The following is a 21900-nucleotide window of genomic DNA, read 5'->3' as shown; positions in this document are numbered from 1 at the left end:
ACTGTATAAGTCTGTTCTCATGCTGCTAATAAAGACATACTGAGACTGAGTAATTAACAAAGGAAAGAGGTTTAATTTACTCACAGTTAAGAAGGGCTGAGGAGGCCTCAGGATACTTACAATCATGCTGGAAGGAAAAGCAAGCACATCCTTCTTCACATGGCGGAAGAAAGGAGAAGAATGAGAATCGAGTGAAGGCAGAAACTCCTTATATAACCAAAGATCTTGTGAGAACTTACTATCACAAGAATAGCATGGAGAAACTGCCCCTATGACTCAATTACTTCCTACCAGGTCCTTCTCATGACATGTCGTGATTATGGGAACTACAATTCAAGATAAGATTGGAGTGGGGACACAGCCAAATCATATCAGCTTCCCTGTAGAAATAAATTATAATGTTGTTTTAGTCTATTAATCCTGATACAAGAAATACCATAAACAGGGTACCTTATAAGCTACATAAATTTCATTCTCACTGTCCTGGATACAGGGAAGTCCAAGGTCAAGCTGTGGGCAGATACAGTGTCTGGTGAAGGATTACTTTCAGGTTCATAGATGATGCCTTCTTGCTGTGTCCTCACATAGAGGAAGGGGAGAATAAGCACCTTTTGACCTATATTTTCTAGACACTAATCCCATTATGAGAGCTGTGTCCTCAGGACCTAATCACCTACAAAAGGGCCCCCTGTCCTAAGCCATTGCTTCAGAGGATAAGATTTAAACATATTAATTTTGATGGGACACAAACATTTTAATCATAGCACATTATTAGACATTTACTCAGATCTGTAGCAAAAGACATTACAGACATAATAACTATATCTCAAAATAACACAAAGTTTCACTAGAGATAATACAGTTAAATTAATGACACGTACCACTATCAAACAGTGAAAATTAATAAACTATAATTACATGCAAGAATATGGATGAATACCACAAAGAATAACTGATTGAAAGAAGCCAGACTCAAAAGAGTACATACTTTAAGCTTCCATTTTATAAAGTTCAAAACATGCAAAAATAATCTATTTGCTATAACGTAGAAATGTGTTTATCTTCAGGATGGAAATAGCAAGGACTGAGAGGGAGTATTTGGGAGATTTCTACCATTAGGCTAATGTTCTCTTCTTAATTTTGGTGTTAGCAACAAAGCTGTGTTCATTTTGTGAAAATTCATCAAGCTATTCACTTAGAAGTTGTGGACTTTTCAGCACCTATATTGTATTTGATTTAAAACATTATGAAATAAAAAGGAGAACACCTCAAAAGTACATATTCTCCTAGTCAGCTAATATAGTGTAAGATGTCTCACAGATCTCCAAGGGACTGGCCAGATCTACTCCTCCTCTTTCTAAATTCCCTGAGTTGGTGATTAGAATCTGACCATTATTTAAGCATTCAGAATTTTCCTAGATCAGTGTATCTCAAAGGTTAGCATGGATGAGATTCACTTGGAGGGCTTGTTAAAACGTCCATTGCTGGATGTCATCCCCAGAGTTTCTGATTCAGTAGGCACAAGGAAGGGCCCAAGAACTATGGTTTAAGTAACGAAAGTAGGCATCATCTCAGCTCTTTATATTTTCTGAAAGCTGTCTTTATTTGTGCCTACTTTCACTTTTAACCTTCACTGCTCTCCTTGACTTCCCAATCCACTTGATGCTTTTTGCAAACTTTAATGTTACTTCATTTATGAAAGTGATGATGAATAGGGTATGATTTTTCTCAAAATTTCCAATGTTTTATCTACCTCTGTTTCAAGGTAGGCTACCATCAGAAACACTTAGAGAACATTTAAAAATACCTATAATTCATCTCCAACCCTCCAATTCCTACCTTTTGTAAAAATATTATTGGTTAATAATGGGGTCTACAGTAGGATGCTTTTTAAAAGTCCTCCAGGTCATGTTAATGCATCATCAGAATAAAAAATGACTATACTAACCTGTGCATAATAGCTAATCTATGCACTGTGGTATTCCCTATCTTTTGCCTAGGTCAAGGTCTTTCTCTATCTGGGATCCCTTCAGCTGATAGATATCTCTCCAATATCTTTCCAAAATCCAAACATAAATGAAGCCAACACATACTATTCTCAATAGCAGGACACACTAAATTTTTATTGCTTTATTCTATTATCTTTTTCTAACAGTAAATTTTCCCTCTTCCCTTTTCAAATTCCTCAGAAAATTGGTCTTTGTTTAACATTTCTATTCATTTTTCTGCCATTTGTTTCTCAACTGACTGGTCTTGCTTCTTTTCACACGTTTTATTGAAACCCTTTTCCTAAGTTCAGCAGTGGCTTCCTAATAGACACATAATTGTTCACATTTTTAAAGTAGAGTCTCTCCATGACATTTGACATTGTTGTTAACTCATTCTTTAGATAACTTTTTTGTCTTTCTTGTGAAATAATTTATTGATTATTCTTGTACCTGTCTAGCTACTTCTCTACCTCATTGCCTCCTGTTTCTCTACCAATTAATTTAATATTATGGTTTCCCAGGTTTCCACTGTTCATACTATATATTATTTAGTAGAAGATGATATCTACTTTATTGATTTATTGATTTCAATTGTCCTACATATATATGATGATTCTGCAATTTATGTCAGTCAGCTCGATCCTCTTAACCATTCAACTGCCCGTGAGAATATTTAATATTCAAAAAGCATCTTAACCGGTTTGGGTAGCAATTATCTTTTCCAAAAATTGTGTTCATTTCAAAGAATTGATTCATGAATTTTAGTTTGAGGGGTTATTGATTCTCATTTGTAGCGAAGACTCTCAGAAGCTCTAGCAGTTTGAAGCAGTTACTTAGGACAAGTAAAAAGGAAAATGTATTGAAACATAGAGAACTTTCATTTTCATGACTGATTGCAAATATTATGAGGCAGAAACAGCAGTATGTGATTATTTCTCCATTTCCTTGGCAAGACTGCATGTCCGAACCAGCAACACAGTTAAGATGATGCCCTGAAGCTAAAGGCTGTCCTATAGGAAGCATGAAAATGTGACTTAAATCACATCTAAACCTAGCCCTTAAGAACATTATTTGTTGCTTAGTATGGGACATGGCACATAGCTATTTTTTATCTTTTTTTCTCCCATGCCTACCCCAGATGTAATCATTAAATGTGGAATAGAGCTTTATTCATTTCCTTAGAGGAAAGAGATGAAACATTACTATGTTCATTGCCATATTTAATTTTATTTGCAAATTTCAGCAATTGCACTGAGGTCAGCAGTTTAAATTACTGCTCCTAATATGACTATGGATGATTGGATTATGATTAAAAACTATATACATAGCATGCATCCCTGTATCTATAAATAAAACTAAAACAAAATATTCATAATTCTTAGTCTAGGAAACTTGCAGACTTCAAAGTCTGAGGTTTCTCCACTTAGTACACTGTGGTCAGCATCTCTGGCTCCAAGGAGCACACAGTGCAGTGGGAACTCCTGGGAGGAGATATCAAGAAGGCCAAAAAATAAGGCAAAGTTAAATTTCAAAGGTGGCACAGTCAGCTGTGGCAGTGCAGGGATAAATAGGCTTTTTTGTGTTATTTTGAGGGGAGGCTCCCCTATTATGGGATTGCACTGTGCACAGTTACGCAGTTTTAATCTTATTAAAAGGCCAGTACTCCACTTGCAAAACAAAATATAAAACTAAGCCATTTATCGAGGTGGTCAGAGGACTGTTTTTAGCATTGGCTCAGAAACAAAATAAAACAAAAAATCCCAGCTGGTTTACCTTAGGCAAGTCACTTAAACACTCTTGGAACAAAGTTCAATCTTCAATGAAGTGAGAACTGTGATTAGCACTATTTAGGAGGTTCTGACATTTGGACATGAGAACTCTCCTTTTACTGTTATCCAGCCATTGAAATAAGACAGCTTGGGAAGCTTCAGTTTTCTGCAGTGACTTCGGTCTCATGACTACTTCTCAGTCCAAGAACTGGGCTTTCTAGGAACTCAGGACAATTGCAACTGGAGTTGCAATACAAAATAAAGAGCAACTCTGAGGACACACACGTGTGTGTGTCTGTGTATGTACATATGTGTGTGTATGTACATATGTGTGTGTATATATATGTGTGTGTGTATATATATATGTTTTATTGGGTGAGTTGTGTGTATCATTGCATTCTGAGAGGTCTGGTTGCAGACCAAAGTCATTGAACTGGCAAACTCTTATCCTAGGGTAATTTGTAGTCAATTCTTGGTATCCAACCTCATTTTAAAAGATGTTTTCTCAAAAACTGTAATCACATACATACCATGGAATATTACTCAGTAATAAAATGGCATAAACTATTGAAATATGCAATAACTTGGAGTGATCTCCAGCTGAGCAAAAAAAGTAAACCCCAAAAGATTATATACTGTATCATTTCATTTTATAAGACATTTTGAAATGAAAATCTTGAAAATGAAAGGCAGATAAGTAAATGATTGCCAGGGATTAGGGAGTAGGAAGAAGAAGAAGGGAAGTCAGTGTAGTTTAAAAAGAGCAACACAGCCAGGTGCGGTGGCTCCTGCCTGTAATCCCAGCACTTTGGGAGGCTGAGGGGGGGCAGATCGTTTGAGGTCAGGAGTTTGAGACCAGCCTGACAAACATGGTGAAACCCTGTCTCTACTAAAATACAAAAATTAGCCAGGCATGGTGGCAGGTGCCTGTAAACTCAGCTACTCAGCAAGCTGAGGCAGGAGAATCACTTGAACTCAGGAAGCAGAGGTTGCAGTGAGCTGAGATCGCACCTCTGTACTCCAGCCTGAGTGACAGAGCGAGACTCCCTCTCAAAAAATAAATAAATAAATACATAAATAAAAAGAGCAACACTAGGAATTCTTGTAGTGATGGGCCTGTTCTGTATATTGACTGCAGTGGTAGATGCTCAAACCTACACATGTGATAAACTTGCATAGACCTACATACACACATTAAATAAATACAAGCAAAACGGGAAATGTGAATAAGATTGGTGGATTGTGGGGGCAGAGGGAGAAAGTGAATAGTCACTGGCTAAAAGGTACAAAGTTTCAGATAAACTAGAATAAGTTTTAAGAGCTATTGCACAGCAGGGAGTCTACAAGCAATAACAATGTGTATTTCAAAATAAGTCATAGTAAATTTCAAATGTCTCATCTCAAAAAATGATAAATAATAGAGATGATGAATAGGTTAATTGGCTTGATTTAATTATCCCACATAGTAAACATATTATAAAACATCACGCTGTACCCCATAAGTATATATATATATAATCATGGTTTGTTGATTCAAGCAATATTTAATTTAAAAATCCTTTGAAAACGTCTTCTGACCAGGAATGACAAAGACCATGACTTCAGTCCTGTCTTTTTCCCTTGTCCCATGCTGTGGTCTAAGTTTATGTTCCCCCAAAATTCATACATTGAAATCCTCTCCCCATAGTGATGATATTAGGAGGTTGGACCTTTTGGGAGGTGATTAGGTCTTGAGGGCAGAGCTCTCATGAATGGGAATAGTGCCCTTATAAAATAGGTCCACCGGAGCTCATTCAACCCTTCTACCACATCAGTACACAGCAAGAAGGCACCACCTCTGAACCACAAAGTGGGTCCTCACCAGTTACTGAATCTGCCAGTGCCTTGATCTTGGATTTCCCAGCCTACAGATCTGTGAGAAATAATAGCTTGCACAGACTAAGACAGAAAACTGGTACCAAGAAGTAAGGATGCTACTGTAACAATACCTAAACATGTGGAAGCATCTTCAGAACTAGCAAACAAATAGAGGCTGGAAGAGTTTTGAGGTACACGCTGAAAAAGCCTGCATTACTGTGAATGTCCGTTCATTAAGGGCAATCTTGGTGAGGGTACAGAAAGAGAAGAGGAGAGATGTAGAGAAAACCTCAATCTTCTTAGGTAAAAACGTAGTCATTAAAAAAATGTAGAAATATGGACGGTAAATGCAATTCTGATGAGGTCTCAGATAGACATTAGGAACATGTTATTAGAAACTAGAGAAAAGGTGATCCTTGTCATAAAGTGGCAAAGACCTTGGCTGCATTGTGTTCATGTCCTAGTGTTTTATGGAAGATAGAAATTCTGGTTAATGATGTAGGATATTTGCATGAAGAAATTTCTAAGCAAAGTGGTGAAGGTGTTGAAAGTGTGACTTTGCTTCTCTTGAAGCTTATAATAAAATAGGAGAAGAAAGAAATGATATAAAGATGGAATTTTTAATAAAGGGAAGTGGAATTTAAGGATTTAGAAAATTGTATGACTGTCCATATTATAAAAAATGAAGATGTGTACAGGAAAGAAAAGGAAGGGTGTGGTCAGGTGACCCATTGATAAAGAGATTAATATGGATCAGACTGGTGCTATTCATTGAGAAAGTGGAAGAATGATGTCAAAGGCAATTTGGAGATCATAGGGCTGCCATTCCCATCACAGGTCCAGGCTACAAGAGCCTGGGGAAGAGAACAATTTCAAATACGGGACTGGGGATACTTATGGAAACTCAGCTCTTGCTGCCTGCACTCTGTTTCCATGCTTCTCAGCCACTCCTGGTGTAGCTTTGGTGGGTCCTAGAACGACATAGGCCATGTCTAGCAAAGTCGTGGGGTCATGGCTGCCTTCATTTAGATTGCAAAGGATGTAAAGAAAGCTGTGGAACTCAGAAAGAAAACTGCCCTGGAAGTGAAGCCACCATGAAGAGTTTCCACTAGGTCAGTGTCCAGTGGAGCCATGGGAGCAGGACCACCCCAGAGAATCCAGACCAGTAGAATGTTGGGTATGTGATTTCAGCTTTGGAGAGCTCCAGACACAAAGCCGATTTGAAGATGGGGCCACAACACAGAACTGTCATGGGTGCAAAGCTGTTTGAAGCCTTGCGAACCCAATCTCAGCCCCTGGAGGGTAAACATTGAGCCAAAGAATATTATTCTTGAGCTATAAGACATAATATTGTTTGCCTTGTTATATTTCAGTCTTACTTGTTACCCCTTTCTTCTTTCCTATTTCTCCCTATTGGGATTTAAGAGTTAAGAATTAAGAGTTAAGAATTAAAAGAATTAAAAGTTAAGACTTTTAGAGCTATTGGGATGGTATGAATGTATGTTCATATTCATGACAACAGCAACACTTGATTTATGACAACAGCAACACTGTAGAATGGTGAGGATAAGACATGAATTTTTCAGGGCCAAGATTGAAAAAGATGTTTTATCCTCACCATTCTACAGTGTTGCTGTTGTCATAAATCAAGTGTTGCTGTTGTCATGAATATGTGTGAGTCTTTATCTGAACTCTTAATTATGTCCCATTGGTTAACTCTTCTATACTTGTTTTTAATTCCCCATTGTTTTGATTATGGCAGCTGTATAATAAGTCTGAAATCTGGTTGTTTTTCAGCTGTATATTCTTCTTTATGATTGTTTGAGTTAGACTTAGCTCTTTGCATTTCCCGGAAATTAAAAAATCAGCTTGTCAATTTACACATGGACATTTGCCAGTATTTTGATTGTGACTGTTCTAAAGCCATAGATTAATCTGGGAGACAACATATTCATTTGTTTACATAGGTCTTTTGTATTTTCTCTAAAAAATACTTTAAAATATTTTGAGTAGAGCTTTACCCAGCTTTTTCATGTCTTAGTACCTTCATTCCTAGGTATTTGAAATTTTATTATATTAAAAATGGTATTTTAAAAATGTCAGTCTAATTGTTTGTCTCTGATATGTTTTTGTATATTTCCTTCTATTTAGTTGTACTGCTAAATTCACTCATTAAGTTTGGTATTTTATCAGTGACTTTTAAAAAATGTCCTACATACACAGTTCTGGAATCTGCAAATGTTGCCCTTTCTTGAAATTAAGGATGGAGAATAGAAATTAATTAACTAACAATTTCCACTTGCTGAACAGAAGTAGAAATTTTCCAATTATGTTATTTTGACCTGCAACATACATAACCTTTTTTTTTTTTTTTTTTTTTGAGATGGCGTCTCGTCCTTTTGCTAGGCTGGCATGCAGTGGCGCGATCTCAGTTCATTGCAACCTCCACTTTCCGGGTTCAAGCAATTCTCCTGCATCAGCCTCCTGAGTAGCTGGGACTACAGGCATCTGCCACCACGCCCAGCTAATTTTTATATTTTTAGTAGAGATGGGGTTTCACCATGTTGTCCAGGATGGTCTCAATCTCTTGACCTAATGATCCATCCGCCTTGGCCTCCCGAAGTGCTGGGATTACAGGTGTGAGTCACCACACCCAGGCTCATATCTTGTTCTTAAAATGTATTTAGCAACTCACTCCAATGTTTTACTTTGTTTTGACCTTTTGCTCCATTTATCATACTATTCCTATGTTTTTGAACTGTGATGTATTCTTTGAAATTCTGCTTATTCTATTCTGTAGATTCTCAGAGATCAGAATCCAAATTGATTATCAATTTAAATAATTATATTCATTTATTTGTTCATTTCATGTTTAATTCAATAAATTCACTTGGAGTCCCTACTATATATGTAGGTATAGTAGTTTTAAGTAACAGATATAATATTAGCAAAAAGGGACATAAGCCCTGCCTTTATGAAGTTTACAATGCGAAGGAGGCAGACATTTTAAATACTGAAGTAGAAAAGAGACTCTGCCATCATCAACATATAGCCATTGAAGCTGCCCAAGAACACAGCCTCCATCCAGATAGAAAGTTGACCCATGAACAGCCAGGGTTTGAACTGCATGGGTCAACTAACACAACCCTTGTTTTGTTTTTTGTTTTGTTTTGTTTTGTTTTTCAATAAATACAGTCAGCCCTCCCTATCAGAGGGTTCCACATCCACAGTGAAACATGGTTGGAAAATACAGTATGGGATGTGAAACCTGTGTATAGGGTGGGCTGACTTTTCATTTCCATGGGTTCTGCAGGGTCAACTACAGTACATGAGCATACTCACATTTTAGTATCATAATAGATCCTGGAACCAATACCTGGCGGAAACTGGGGGACAGTTGCATAACAGTATTCAAGGAACTGGGCGTGATGGCTTGCACCTGTAATCCCAGCACTTTTGGAGGTCAAGGCAGAACAGGAGTTCAAGACCAGCCTGGGCAATATGGTGAAACCCCGTTTCTACAAAAAACCTAGCCAGGCATGGCATACCGTGTAATGCCATTTGCATGACCCACATGGTCACCCTGGACCCCATGGATCAGGCCCTGCCTGATGCCACCACCACCGCTTCTGTGCCAGGACCCCCAGTGTGATGCAACTTGCATGATGCTCTTTGCTGTAGTGCCTTTTAATGGCATAGCTTTGGCAGGTTTGGAGATGTTCAGAATAGGCAAATCTATAGAGCCTGTGGTGGATTTGTGGTTGTCTAAGGCCCGGGGGGAAGAGAGCATAGGTGAATTGGAGGGGATGATTAAAAGGTGTGAGATTTCATTTTGGGGTGATGAAAATGTTCTAAAATTCATTGTAATAATGGTTATACAACTCTGAATATACTAAAAGGCATTGAATTGTACACTTTCAATGGGTGAACACTTGAGGTATATTTCAATAAAGCTATTTTACAAAAAAAGAAAGAGAATAAAGAATGTGGATGGCAAAGATTACAATTCTATCTCAATTCATTGAAAACTTATTAATCAGAATTCAGCTACATGGCCTCACTTAGATGTGAAAAGCACTAAAATATTTGTCCTGGCTGGCAGCTGCCTCCCAGCAACACCTCATAAATGGAAGTGGAACATGAATTTTGGATCTCAGTTAGTCGTCTCAACCACATTGAGATGCAAACAACTCTATGCCTTTTGTAACTGTGAATTTTATATTTTCATCAAATTTGTAAATCCTTTGACCATTAATCTTTCCATAGTTTTCCATGCTTGCCCCTGCTCCACAACCTTTCTGGAACTTCAATAACACATATTCAACTGTTTGGTATTTTCCTATAGGGGATATCTGTTCTTTAAAAAGAAATCTTGCTTTTCTCTTAGCTGCATTCTAAATAGTTTCTATTGCCATGTGTTTAAGTCCACTATGTTTTCTTTTGTACTGTCTACTCTTCTATGAGGCCCATTGAGTATTTTTTTTAATTTTTAGTAATATATTTTGTATCTCTTAAAGTTTCATATGGTCATCTTTTTATATCTTCCCTTTCTTTCCTCACTGTGGTCACTGAGTTCAGTTTTTCTGAAAAGGGCTACCTAGTAAATATTTTAGGCTTTGCTGTGGTTATATAGTCTCTAACATGTATTCATCTTTGATTTTGGTTTGTTTGTTTTTACAATCCTTTAAAAATGTAAAAATCGTTACTAGATCACAGGCAAAACAAAAAAAAAGTCTATAAGCCAGATTTAGTCTGGGGTATAGTGTGCTAACCCTTGTTTTAAGTAGTTGAATATAGTTATATCTGCTGTAAAGTCCTTATTTTCTAATTCCATCATCTCCATATGTTTTGGTCTGTTTCTAATGATTTTTCTCTTGGTTATGAGTCATATCTTTATGTTTATTGACATGGGCTAGTACTTTTTTTTTTAACTGTACGTTGAACATTGTGAATTTTAAGATATTTAGTGTCTGGATTTAGTTATCTTTAAGGAATCTTGAGCTTTCTTCTAGTATGTATTAAAGTTACTTTTGGTTCAGTTTGTGTCTTTTGAGATTTGTTTTTAAGCTTTAAGTATTGCATTTTTAAGTGGCCTTAACTCTAGGCGTAGTTTACCCTGTCTACTGAAGTGCACCCCTTTTGAGATTTCTACTGAATACTCCATTCAGAGTGGACTCTATATTCTAGCTAGTGGTAAATGAACAGATTTCAGCCCAATGTGCTTTGTTGGAACCATTCATCTTACACATTCCTCTTTATGTGACTTCATGAAATTTCATCCAATTGCATGCATTTATTAGTATTTAGCAAATACTAATGAAGAGAACCTAATGTAAATCTTTTGAGTCCTTTTCTTCTGCAGAGCTTCCTCCTCTCTAGAACTTTGCCCTATGACTAACATTCCAATGCTCATGCTTCCTGAATTCTATCTACTGAGCTGAAAGAAACACCATACTCTACTTGTAATCCCTCTCCTTATTCTGTGGTCTGGAATGTATCTCCTTAGAGAAAGCCAAGTGATAATAGGGCTCTCCTTCTTAGTTTTTCTCCTCTCTTAGATCACAGTTCTTCATAGACCTGGTCTAATGTTTTAAAACAGTTATTATATATATATTTTTCTCAGTTTTAATTTTTAAGTCAATAATGTAAATTTGTTCCCTCTTGGTCTTTCATGGTTATTACTTGATTTAATTTAAATATTTTCTTCTCCAAATCTTTAATAATTTAAGTTTTATTGAATGAATGCTTATATTTTTGTCTTATTTAGAGATTGTGAGAAGTATTTTAAGCTGGATGTTTAAACACACATACTTATTAATTACTTTCTTCAGTGCATTAACTGTCTCTCATTTTCTCAACATGTCTCTTTGGAAGGTAAATGGAAATTAATGTAGGATATTTGTAAAAAGCATATTTGTGCATTCAAAAATAAATCTTCAAAGCTAAAATGCCATTATACTTTGCTCTTTTTACTTCTCAGAGGTGTTTATCTCGGGAATGTTGAATATTTTTCTTTGACCTGTTATATATGTTTTTCTTTTTAATTTCATCTGTTTTAATATGAAAGGAATTGAAGTAGCTTGACTGAAAAATAAAAATATGAGAATCTTTAATTTCCTTTAGAATCATTGAAAATACACTTTTGTTTTCTTCATAAGCTGGGAAGGTATTATTTGTTGTACCGTGACAAACATAAAACAAAATTATCAATCTGAAAGAAGTGTTATTTACCCAGTTGCTCCATTTTCTTCTCCATGAGAAAAGGGTTACTCTTTAAACACAACAATGCAAAAAGTTGAACTATTAAATGTAAGTAGAGGCAGTTACACAAAATTAACTACTGCTCCATATATGTAATATGATGGCTAATTAATGACAGTGTAATATTTAAATAGTTTGCCTAATTAGGCGCACAACAGTGATGTCTGTCTTGGGACGAAATAAAAAGCCTCACATAGATGTCAGTTTCACTTGAGTGCTGATGGAAATTGTAGATTTAGCAAAGGAGAATTGTAGAAAAAATGTCCCATGATAAACTTTGAAATTGAATTGAATGCTTAGCATCTGGAATTGACCAAGTGTACTTCTCTCCTACAATTTACAGTTCATTTCTCTTTGGTGATAAACAAGCCTATTCCCTGCACCCCACCCCCAACACTAAGCTATTTCAGCAGAAACTAATAGCAAGGTAGAGCATAGTATGAGATCAGTATCAGAAAAGATGTGTTATAGAAAACTATTTAGGTGTTTTATGAAGCTGTGTTTATTTTTTTATTAACAGCCACGTTTGGAGAAGTTCCAGTTTATATTATGTTCAATGAAATGGTGTGGTCTCATACCCAAAGCCAAAACAAGATCATACATTTACAATATCTAAATAACTGTCACAGAGATTAAAAATAAATAAAAATTTAATTTTAGGAAAAAGTACATTTATGAAATCATAGTGAACTATTTTTAAAAACCTTTTCACTGTAATACAACTAATCTTTATTTTATTTTGTTATGTTTCTCCCTGCTCTATAGGTAAGAGATAAAAAAGCGTTACTTATGAAGTTTACATAAATTCAGTTATTTTAAAGTATAATAAATGGTGTTATTTGATGATAGATTTATAATATTTTAAACACTTAAAATGATATTTACTGACATTTTTAACAGCCATAGTTTTTAATTAATAGATTCAAATACACTAAGTACTTATGAGAGAATTGATAGCATTGCTAGCAAAAATTGGAATAAATCCAAATTCCAAAAGGGTTAATAATTTTAATCCTCATTCTTAAAATTCCACATTATCTTTATTGATCCCATTAGCTGAATTTGTGGTTTTCTTCACGTTTTACAACAGGTTGACTTTGCAAACTTCTTAACATGCAATTTGCTAACATCTGGGCTATGTAAATGTGTACACATATACATATATAAAAAATTAAACGACTTTAAATCTTACAAACTTTATACTTTTCCTAGAACAAGAGTAGAGAATCCACCATTGTTTTTATTACTCACTGTATTATTTGTATGTTAAGCAACCACATTTGGAAGCCATCACAACTTCTAGTTAACCTCAAGGGAAGTCTAAGGTATTTAATGACATTGCTTTACTATTTAGGTGAAAATATATTATTCTTAAGCCTTGGCCTAAGATGGATGTTCTAATTTATTTTGTCGTCATGGTATTTCTTCTGACATATCTAGAAAGACCAAACTAATCTTTTGAAGATAATGAGATAAAAATAAAATAATATAGTCAAAACGAGATGTTTTATCTTTAGGCAGCAATGAAGCATGCAAGAATTTGCGTGGACTCTTGATTCAGCCTCTTAATCTTCAACAGCTATGGCCTTCCTCTCCTATCCCTCCATAGAGCAACTAAATGATCTTTTGAAAACCTAAATCCAATTATGTCACATCCCCACTAAAAGCACTTTAATGTTCCATTACTATGAATAAATTCCATACCCTTGTCAGAAATGTCCTGCTAGGTCTGACCCTTAGTTGCCCTTCCAATTGGATTTGGTACCAAATAGCTCCTCACCCTTTTTGCTGTAGCACACAGGCCCATTACCTTGGTAAAAGTGTCAATGAAGCTGCAGGAACACCCTTCCCTCCCCTTTTCATGTAGTTACTGCTTACTATTATGCTTTGTGTTTCTGGTCCAGCATCACTTCCTCAGGAAATTCTTGTTCCTTAATTCGCTAACTAGTTCAAGGCCCCAAACATACAGCATTAATACTAAATGTTCCTTCTTCATAGGACCTGACAGAAATGTAATTTTATGTATTCACTTTGTCATATTCACTAGAGCCTGACTCACTAATAGAATACTCTGTGAGAACAGGGATCATGAAAACGTTTTATAGTCATTATAGTCAGAGAGATTACATGGTTTCCTCCTGGCACTTGGCAGATCTCAATGAATACTTTTTGGACAGATGACAAAATGAATAAATTTTGTTTCACAAGAAGTTTATACAAATAACCAATATGATCCTATGCGTATCTTGAGCCTCTAAGGAGATGGTTCTATGGAACAACCTTCTGTGAACCCCCCACTTTCTGTGAATTGTTGGATAGAAAATGTTGTAGACATCATTTATTAATCAAGCAAGCCTGCAGGCTGTGACAGAGTAATGATGAAAGAATAGAAGCCTCTATCCTGTCATTTACATGATATGTACCAACTCATTTTGAACAGAGACCAAGCCATGATATTTAGCAGAAAGAGCACAGCACTGGATTCAAGAGTTTCATGGTTTGTTCTAATGCTGCTTTTTCCTTGTCCCCACTCTGCTATAAGTTCTTTTTAAATTGACTTCTTAGGTAGTATGTCCTGCTATGAATTCATAATTACAGAAAATATGTTGTTGTTGTTTTTTAAAATATTGCCTTGAATTCAGCATTCAAGTAGGGACACCAAACCAAAATTTTTTTTAATCCAACATTTACTGAAGAAAAGTTTACCTGTTTCACCAGTTTGTCAGATACTGATTCTATGATAGTCTCTGTCATAACAAACAAACAGAAGTGCTGAGCATAGAACTCGGTACAAGAGTCTACATGAACATTGGTTTGAATGCTGGAGGAACTGAGTCCCTATCCTTGTTTTCAAGTGAAAATGAGTCATACATTTGAGTTGAAATTATTTTGCTGTAAAATCAAGATTGTCTTGAAGTGAGCTGTTTTCTGGGTTGTTCTCTCTTCCATGTGTCAGGAATGTAGAGTTATTTATCTGCATTGTGAGTCTAGGTTGAGGAAATTCAAAGAGATCATGTAGAGAAATTGATTTCTATGCCTGGAGCTTACGGAATGTATTATTATTATTAAAATGATGGCTAAAGTATTTAAATGTCTATTGCAAACCCAAAGGACTGCATTTTGAAAGAAACTGCATTTCCACAGAGGATGAATAAATGGGTGTGTTTTCATTTGACTAAATGCAGGATTTTTGTGAGGGAGTTCTGGCTTGGCATGGTCTTATATCCTGCGCAAGAGGCCAATCTCAAAAGGTGAGGAGACATATGGAAAGAAGATGGAACTGTACTATTCTATACCCATAGCATGAGAGAGAAATGTAAGCAGCCAGCTGGAGAGACACACTCACCCACAGTAATGGAACTGATGGGGACACCTCTGTGGAGCCCATGAAAGGGCCTATGAGTGAAAGAATCATCTTTCTTTAATTGTCTGTCAAAGCCCTTAGAAACCAGTGCCAAATTAGTGTTAGGAAAATAAGAGGATTCAGATCCTCTGATCCTTCCTACTTGTAACCCCAGGAGGCTCATAGAGATCTCAGCGAGAAGGGGAGGATGAACAGAAATACTAGCAGGGAAACAGGGAAGAAGACTGACTTCTCCATCTCACCTCTGCCCCACCTCTGCTCCATCTGCCACAAGTCCAAGGTATGGGGAGCAAAGAAGCTTAATCAAAATGAAGTTAATTTCTTTTTGATTACCCAGGACTGGATGTATTAATTGATGGATTGTGATTTTTTAAGTTAAATCATTTATTTTTAAACAGACAAAAGTAATGTATATTTATCATGTACAAATGATGTTTGGAAATATGTGTTCATTGTGGAATGGCTACATTGAGCTAATTAACATATGCCTTACTTCATATACTTTTCATTTTTGAGATGAGAACACTTAAACTATAATCTCTAAACTGTAGGATTTTTTCTTTAATCTGAGTGTGATCCAGAGTGTTATGTGTCTCCTTCAGATTTTATCTAGAGGAAGGAAAATAAATAGCTCATTGAGCTGGTTTAAATAGATTGTGGGCCAGTCAAACTGTGAATATATACTAGTGAAATAATTTATTATCAAAGCAGTATTCAATGTTGGTGTTGGTACTTGAGAAGGGAAAGAATAGAAGTGATTTATGGTTGGGGGTAGAGATGGCAGGACAGGCTTACTAGAAGGTTTAGGTCTTGAAGGCATTGGTGAAAATATTTGTAGTAGTATGCCACATGGTCTAGACAAGACAACTAGTTCATTTCAATTATCTAACAAACTTAAAAGAGAAAGAGCACACAATAAAAATCTTAAAAAATATATTTAGTGTGTGATAAAAGTTAAATATCTTTTAAGAAGAATATGCTTACATTTTTGATTCATAGATAATGGAGGTAAATGGATAAAGAGCAAGAAAGAAAAAAGCTAATATTATTTGATGCCTATAATATAATAATAAAGTTGTCTCTAATAACAAAGCATTTTTTTTTATGTTCTACTCATCATGGAATTGAATAGAAAGATATTGTCCATCTCTGTTTGCTTAGGTTCTGGAGCTATTGGTCACATCAAATAATAATTGGTCATTATGGAGGCAGAGTTTTCCTCAAAAACTTGAATTGAAGGAATTCCCTGAGTCAGCCAAGGCAATAACATAAGTAATAAGACAATTTATTTCACAAGTGAACTTGTAACTTATTAGCTTGACTGGCCTAAACAATGTTATAATAAGGCAAATGCCCCAGCTTCAATTCCTTTATGAAACAGGAGCTTTTTCTTATGTTTGCATACCAAACACAGCTACTCATATAACCACACTGCTAGTTCCTACCATCAGCCAAAAGTAGACTAGTGGAGAATCTATGGCCCCAATTTGGAAAATCAGAATCATAGATCCAAATGTAAGGTTAGTCAAAAAGTTATTTATGGTGTTGTATCTGTGTACCTTATATGACTACTTAGTAAAAGATACATTGTTTGATTTCATAGGAATATATTTCTAAAGATATATTAGTTACCGTATTATTTCTCTGTAAACAAAATATCCTGGATATGTGATATACTCTTATTTGAGTTGTATTTCTACAAACGTTTTTCAATAACTTCTGAAACATACCATTGACATGAACTATATTATATTGTCCTTAAGTTATGTCTTTGTGTTGTACATACTTGCATTAAAAAACCAAAAAGCTCTTCCATCAACAAAGTGATCAAAGATTTCCCATCACAGACTTTAAGGTACATGTTTCCTTTGTTTAACTCACTTTATCACTTAAACATGAAAAAAATCTTGATTCTATTTTCTTAATGTCTAATTTTGGAGTGTAGATTTTTTGCTTACTTTTATTGCTGTTTCAACCAATTGTTATGAAATTGTTAAGATATACTTTATACTTGTATATGTGCTTATAAATTTTTTCATAAACTTCTCATTTTATTTAATCTCCATTAGTATATTATGCACTTGGTATCACATTTGAACTGCTATTTTTATCTAAACATATTGACTTGCTTTTCTCTTAATAACTTACAACTGAACAATTGCATTTATCTTAATAACTTACAACTGAACATTTTGTCATTTTTAACAGCTGAAGATGCCTGTGGAGGAACAATGAGAGGATCCAGTGGCATCATATCCAGCCCTAGTTTTCCTAATGAGTACCATAACAATGCTGATTGCACTTGGACCATTGTAGCAGAGCCTGGGGACACAATTTCACTCATATTTACTGATTTTCAAATGGAAGAGAAATATGATTACTTAGAAATAGAAGGTTCTGAGCCACCTACCATATGGTAAGTAAATAGCTTCTATTAACCTTACATTGATGTTGTTGAAGCAAACTAAGAAACAGGTTTTACAGGTTTGTGGACTTTTACAGGTTTGGATATTTAAAAGATCTTATAGGAAAGTTATGTGAAGAGGTTGTCAGAGCTGAAGATATTTTTGAAGATCGGGCTATTTACATAAAAAATAGATGGAAATTCAACACTTGTATAAACAAATAAAAGTTATTCCTATTGTAACCTACAATTGTGTTTTTTAGCATGCCAGTCCAAACTTGATGGTTTCTCTCAAATTAATTGAATAGTCTTGGAAGTAATTTTCCTTTGTTTAAGTAGACTTGTTATATACCTCGTTATCTGAAAGCAAAAGTTAAACACCATCATCTGGGGGAATATGGTTTGTTTCTTTAGAAACTGAAGGTGTGGTCTAATGAAACCTGCAAAGTATTCAGAACATGCTTTTAAGACATAATATTTTTAAAGTAAAATGCTTCTTTATGTTATTTTAAAAATTTGTGTCTAATTATATCATTGAATAGATTATGATTCAGTAACTGAGTGAAAGAAAGAATAAGATGACACTGATAAAGGAAAGAGATAGGTAAACACTAGACTAGAGAGAATCTTTTAAGCCATGTGAAGATTTGCTAAGAACCATGGGAATTTATCCAAAACAATTACTTGAAGATGTTTGAATATCCAAATGATTATTCTTATTGAAATGAAGAGATTGATTTGAAGAGGGACTCGATTCGCTGTAGGAAGATCACTTAAGAGATGATTGCAGCATTCCAAGAAAAGATCATGGTAGCTAGAATTAGAGTCATATTAATGAGGTAAGGAAGCAGACTGAGTTGAGAGATATTGATGACGTATACTCAAAAGGACTTTGTAGTGGACTGAGGGGTGATAAAGTAGGCAGTATTGAAATAAAACCTAGATTTCTGACCTGAACAGATGGTGAAGGCAGTAGTAATATTCACTGAGTTGGAAATTGTTGAGGAAAGGTTAAGTTTGGAATGAGAACCCTGTACATATTGAGATTTGTTTTGAATATATTTAATTGGAAGATTCTTCGAGATGTGCAATTAAAGCCATCTACTAGACAACTATATCTCTTATATGATTCAATAATTTAGAGTAGAAGCACAACACTGATATTTAGTTAATATTGATGGTAAGTGAACCAATAGGCAACAATATAATTGGATATAGAGAGAGAGGATAAAATGAGAAAACAAAGGAGGACTAGGACTGAATCTGAGACTTAACAACATATGAGGCCTGGACTTGGATGATACAGCAAAGAAAACTGAGGGAGTCATTTGAAGAGGTAAGAGAAGGAAGTCTTAAGAAATACTTTCATTCAGACAAGGGAAGAAAGAGCAGGCCTCTTTGGTGCTTTAGACACAGAAGCACTTAGAAAATGCTGTTATGTAGCAGGCACCCCAACAAGTATTTGTTAAATAAACATTAAACAAATGGAATTCTAGTAAAAATCAAAATTAAGTTTGGAAATAATTTTAAAGAGCATCTAATCCAACTCTCCATCCAAGGCTTTGTAAATAGTTATTTACAAAGTATTGTATTTAGTGAATGTTTTACTTCTTTGTTTCTGTCATAGCATCTAAGCTGACAATGCCATAATATCAAAATTAAAAGAAACCTTGGATGTTATAGGTGAGAACTTGAGATCTAGGGAGGTGACATGACTTACCCATTGTCATCCATCAATAAGGAGTCAAAGCTGAATCTAGAACACAAGCAGTAATCAACATAAATAAGGTACACCCACACTCTGTCTAGAGCGTGATAAGAAAGAAAAGATGTGGAAGAGTAAGAGAGGTCAGGAGAGCAAGAATGTTGTGATGAGTGTGTAGCTTACTTAATTGAAAAGTTGATATTTGAGCAAAGTCCTGATGAATATAAGGAAGTTAGTCAACTGGATGAGCCTTTAGGCAGAAATGACATCTAGAGCAAAATACTTAAAGCAGAGTGGGCCTTACTGTGTTGTAGGAACACCTAAGAAGCCATTGTGGCTAGAAAAGAATGACCATGGGTGAAGGCAGTAGGAGAGAAAGAAAGATAATTAATAGAGCCTGGCTCAAGACTCATCTTTGTCTTTTACTCTAGATGAAATGTGAATTCGCTTGAGGGGCTTGAGCACAGTAATGACATGATTGACCTTATTACTTAAAAAAAAAAAGTCACAATGGCTACCGTGTGGAGAATAAACTATAGGAGGGAAAGCTAAAAGAACAGAGATTATTTGTGGTATGTAAGTGAGTTTATAATTATGAAATAAGAAAATAGCAGTGGAGGCAAGGCGAAATTATTGGGTTTTCAAGATAAATGATAGAATTTCTTGAAATGTGAAATTGGAGAAAGAAAAGAATAGCTCTAAAGAATATCTCTAATAACCTGCTAATACAGATCCCAGATTATTTGACCTGAAGAACTGAGCAAACACAATTTAAGTTAACTAATTTTGGGAAGGCTGTTGATGGACATTTTTGGAGGGATGATGTGGAGCTTAAATTTGGAAAATTTGGATGTGTTAAGTTTGAGATGGCTAATAAATCTGTAATTGAAGATTTCAAGGGGACAGTTGGATATACAAATCTTAGTTTCAAGTCAAAGGTGTGGGCTGAACTTCTAAATTTGGAAATCTCAAAGTGGAAGTAATTCTTCCTGTTTCTACCAGTTGAAGTGATTATTAAATTTTAAAAAAGGAAAAAGAAACTAATACCTGAGTTGTGGGACACTCCAACACTAAAATGTCAGCAAAATTAGGATGAACCAGTAAAGGAGATTGAGAGTGAGAGTAAATGAGACATGAGGAAAAACAATACAGTACAGTTATCCCTTAGGATCTTCAGGAAATTGGTTCCAGGACCACCCCTGCTTATACAAAAATCTTGGGATGCTAAAGTTCCTTATATAAAATGTAGTAATATTTGCATACAACCTACACACATGCTTCCATATACTTTAAATAATCTCCAGATTATGTACAATACCTGATATCATGCAAATGCTTTGTACATAGTTTTTAAACTGTGTGTATCATTTTGTTGTATTATTGTTGTATGGATATCTTTTATTTTTCATATATTTTTGATTTGTGATTCGTTGAATCTGCTAATACAGATCCTACAGACATATAAGATTGACTGTATAAATTTTCCTGGAAACCAGAAGAAAAAATTATAATGGAATTGGCCAGTTGTCAAATGTGAATAAGCTAATAAAATGAGCTCCAAAACTGATCGCTGGATGTAGTAACATTAGAGGTCATTGGGTAACTCCCATGAAAGTAACTTTGTAGGTGATAGGCTGACTGGAGGGGTTTTAAGAAAGAATTGGAGAAAAGATATTATAGGCAATTACTATAAATAAGTTGTTCAGGGAATTTTGCAAGAAAGACAGAGATTGGGACAATAGGTTAAGAAGAAAGTAGGAGCAAGAGAAGAGTTTTTTTCTCCTTTTTTGGAGCTTATTATAAAATGAATTCCTAAATTAATAAACGGATTTAGCAACATGGAAGTCACTGTTAACTTTGATGATAATAATTTTGCAAGTGACAGTGTGATTGGAATAGTTTTAAGGGAGAATTGGAGAACAGATATTATAAATAAATTGTTCAGAGAATTTTGCAAGAGATATATATATACACACACACACACACACACACATATAGTTTACGTAATAGATACACATAGCTTTGGGGTATATATGATTTTTTTTTTTTTTTCTGAAATGGAGTCTCACTATCACCCAGGCTGAAGTGCAGTGGCGCAATCTCGGCTCACTGCAACCTCTGCTTCCAGGGTTTGAGTGATTCTCCTGCCTCAACCTCCCAAGTAGCTGGGATTACAGGGGAGTGCCACCATACCCGGCTAATTTTTTGTATTTTTAGTAGAGACAGGGTTTCACCGAGTTAGCCAGGATGGTCTCCGTCTCCTGACCTCGTGATCTACCCTCCTCGGCCTCCCAAAGTGCTGGGATTACAGGCGTGAGCTACTGTACCTGGCCCACATATGATAATTGAATGCATTCATATAATTTGTAACAATCAGATCAGTGTCCTTGGGATAACCATCACCTTAAATATTTGTCTTTTCTGTATGCTAGAATCATCTACATTATTCTCTTCTAGCTACTTTGAAATATACAATAGATTATTGTAAACTATAGTAAATTAATGGATACAAATATATGATTTGATAGAATAAATAAGACCTAGTGATAAAT

The 21900-nt window shown here is 35.3% G+C and overlaps 1 protein-coding gene across 2 annotated transcripts in view; it reads left to right on the top strand.

The window, feature by feature from the left end:
* Nucleotides 1-21900, top strand: part of CSMD3 (CUB and Sushi multiple domains 3) — a 1213340-nt gene that overhangs the window by 308314 nt on the left and 883126 nt on the right. For both annotated transcript variants that reach the window (XM_030795533.1, XM_003256134.3), the window contains exon 5: nucleotides 17448-17655. In XM_030795533.1, the coding sequence (XP_030651393.1) occupies nucleotides 17448-17655 (208 nt within the window). The remainder of the gene's footprint in view (nucleotides 1-17447; nucleotides 17656-21900) is intronic.

The sequence above is a fragment of the Nomascus leucogenys genome, chromosome 16 (genome assembly GCF_006542625.1).
Source record: "Nomascus leucogenys isolate Asia chromosome 16, Asia_NLE_v1, whole genome shotgun sequence".
Taxonomy (NCBI): Eukaryota; Metazoa; Chordata; class Mammalia; order Primates; family Hylobatidae; genus Nomascus; species Nomascus leucogenys.
This window is presented reverse-complemented; position numbering and strand designations above follow the sequence as displayed.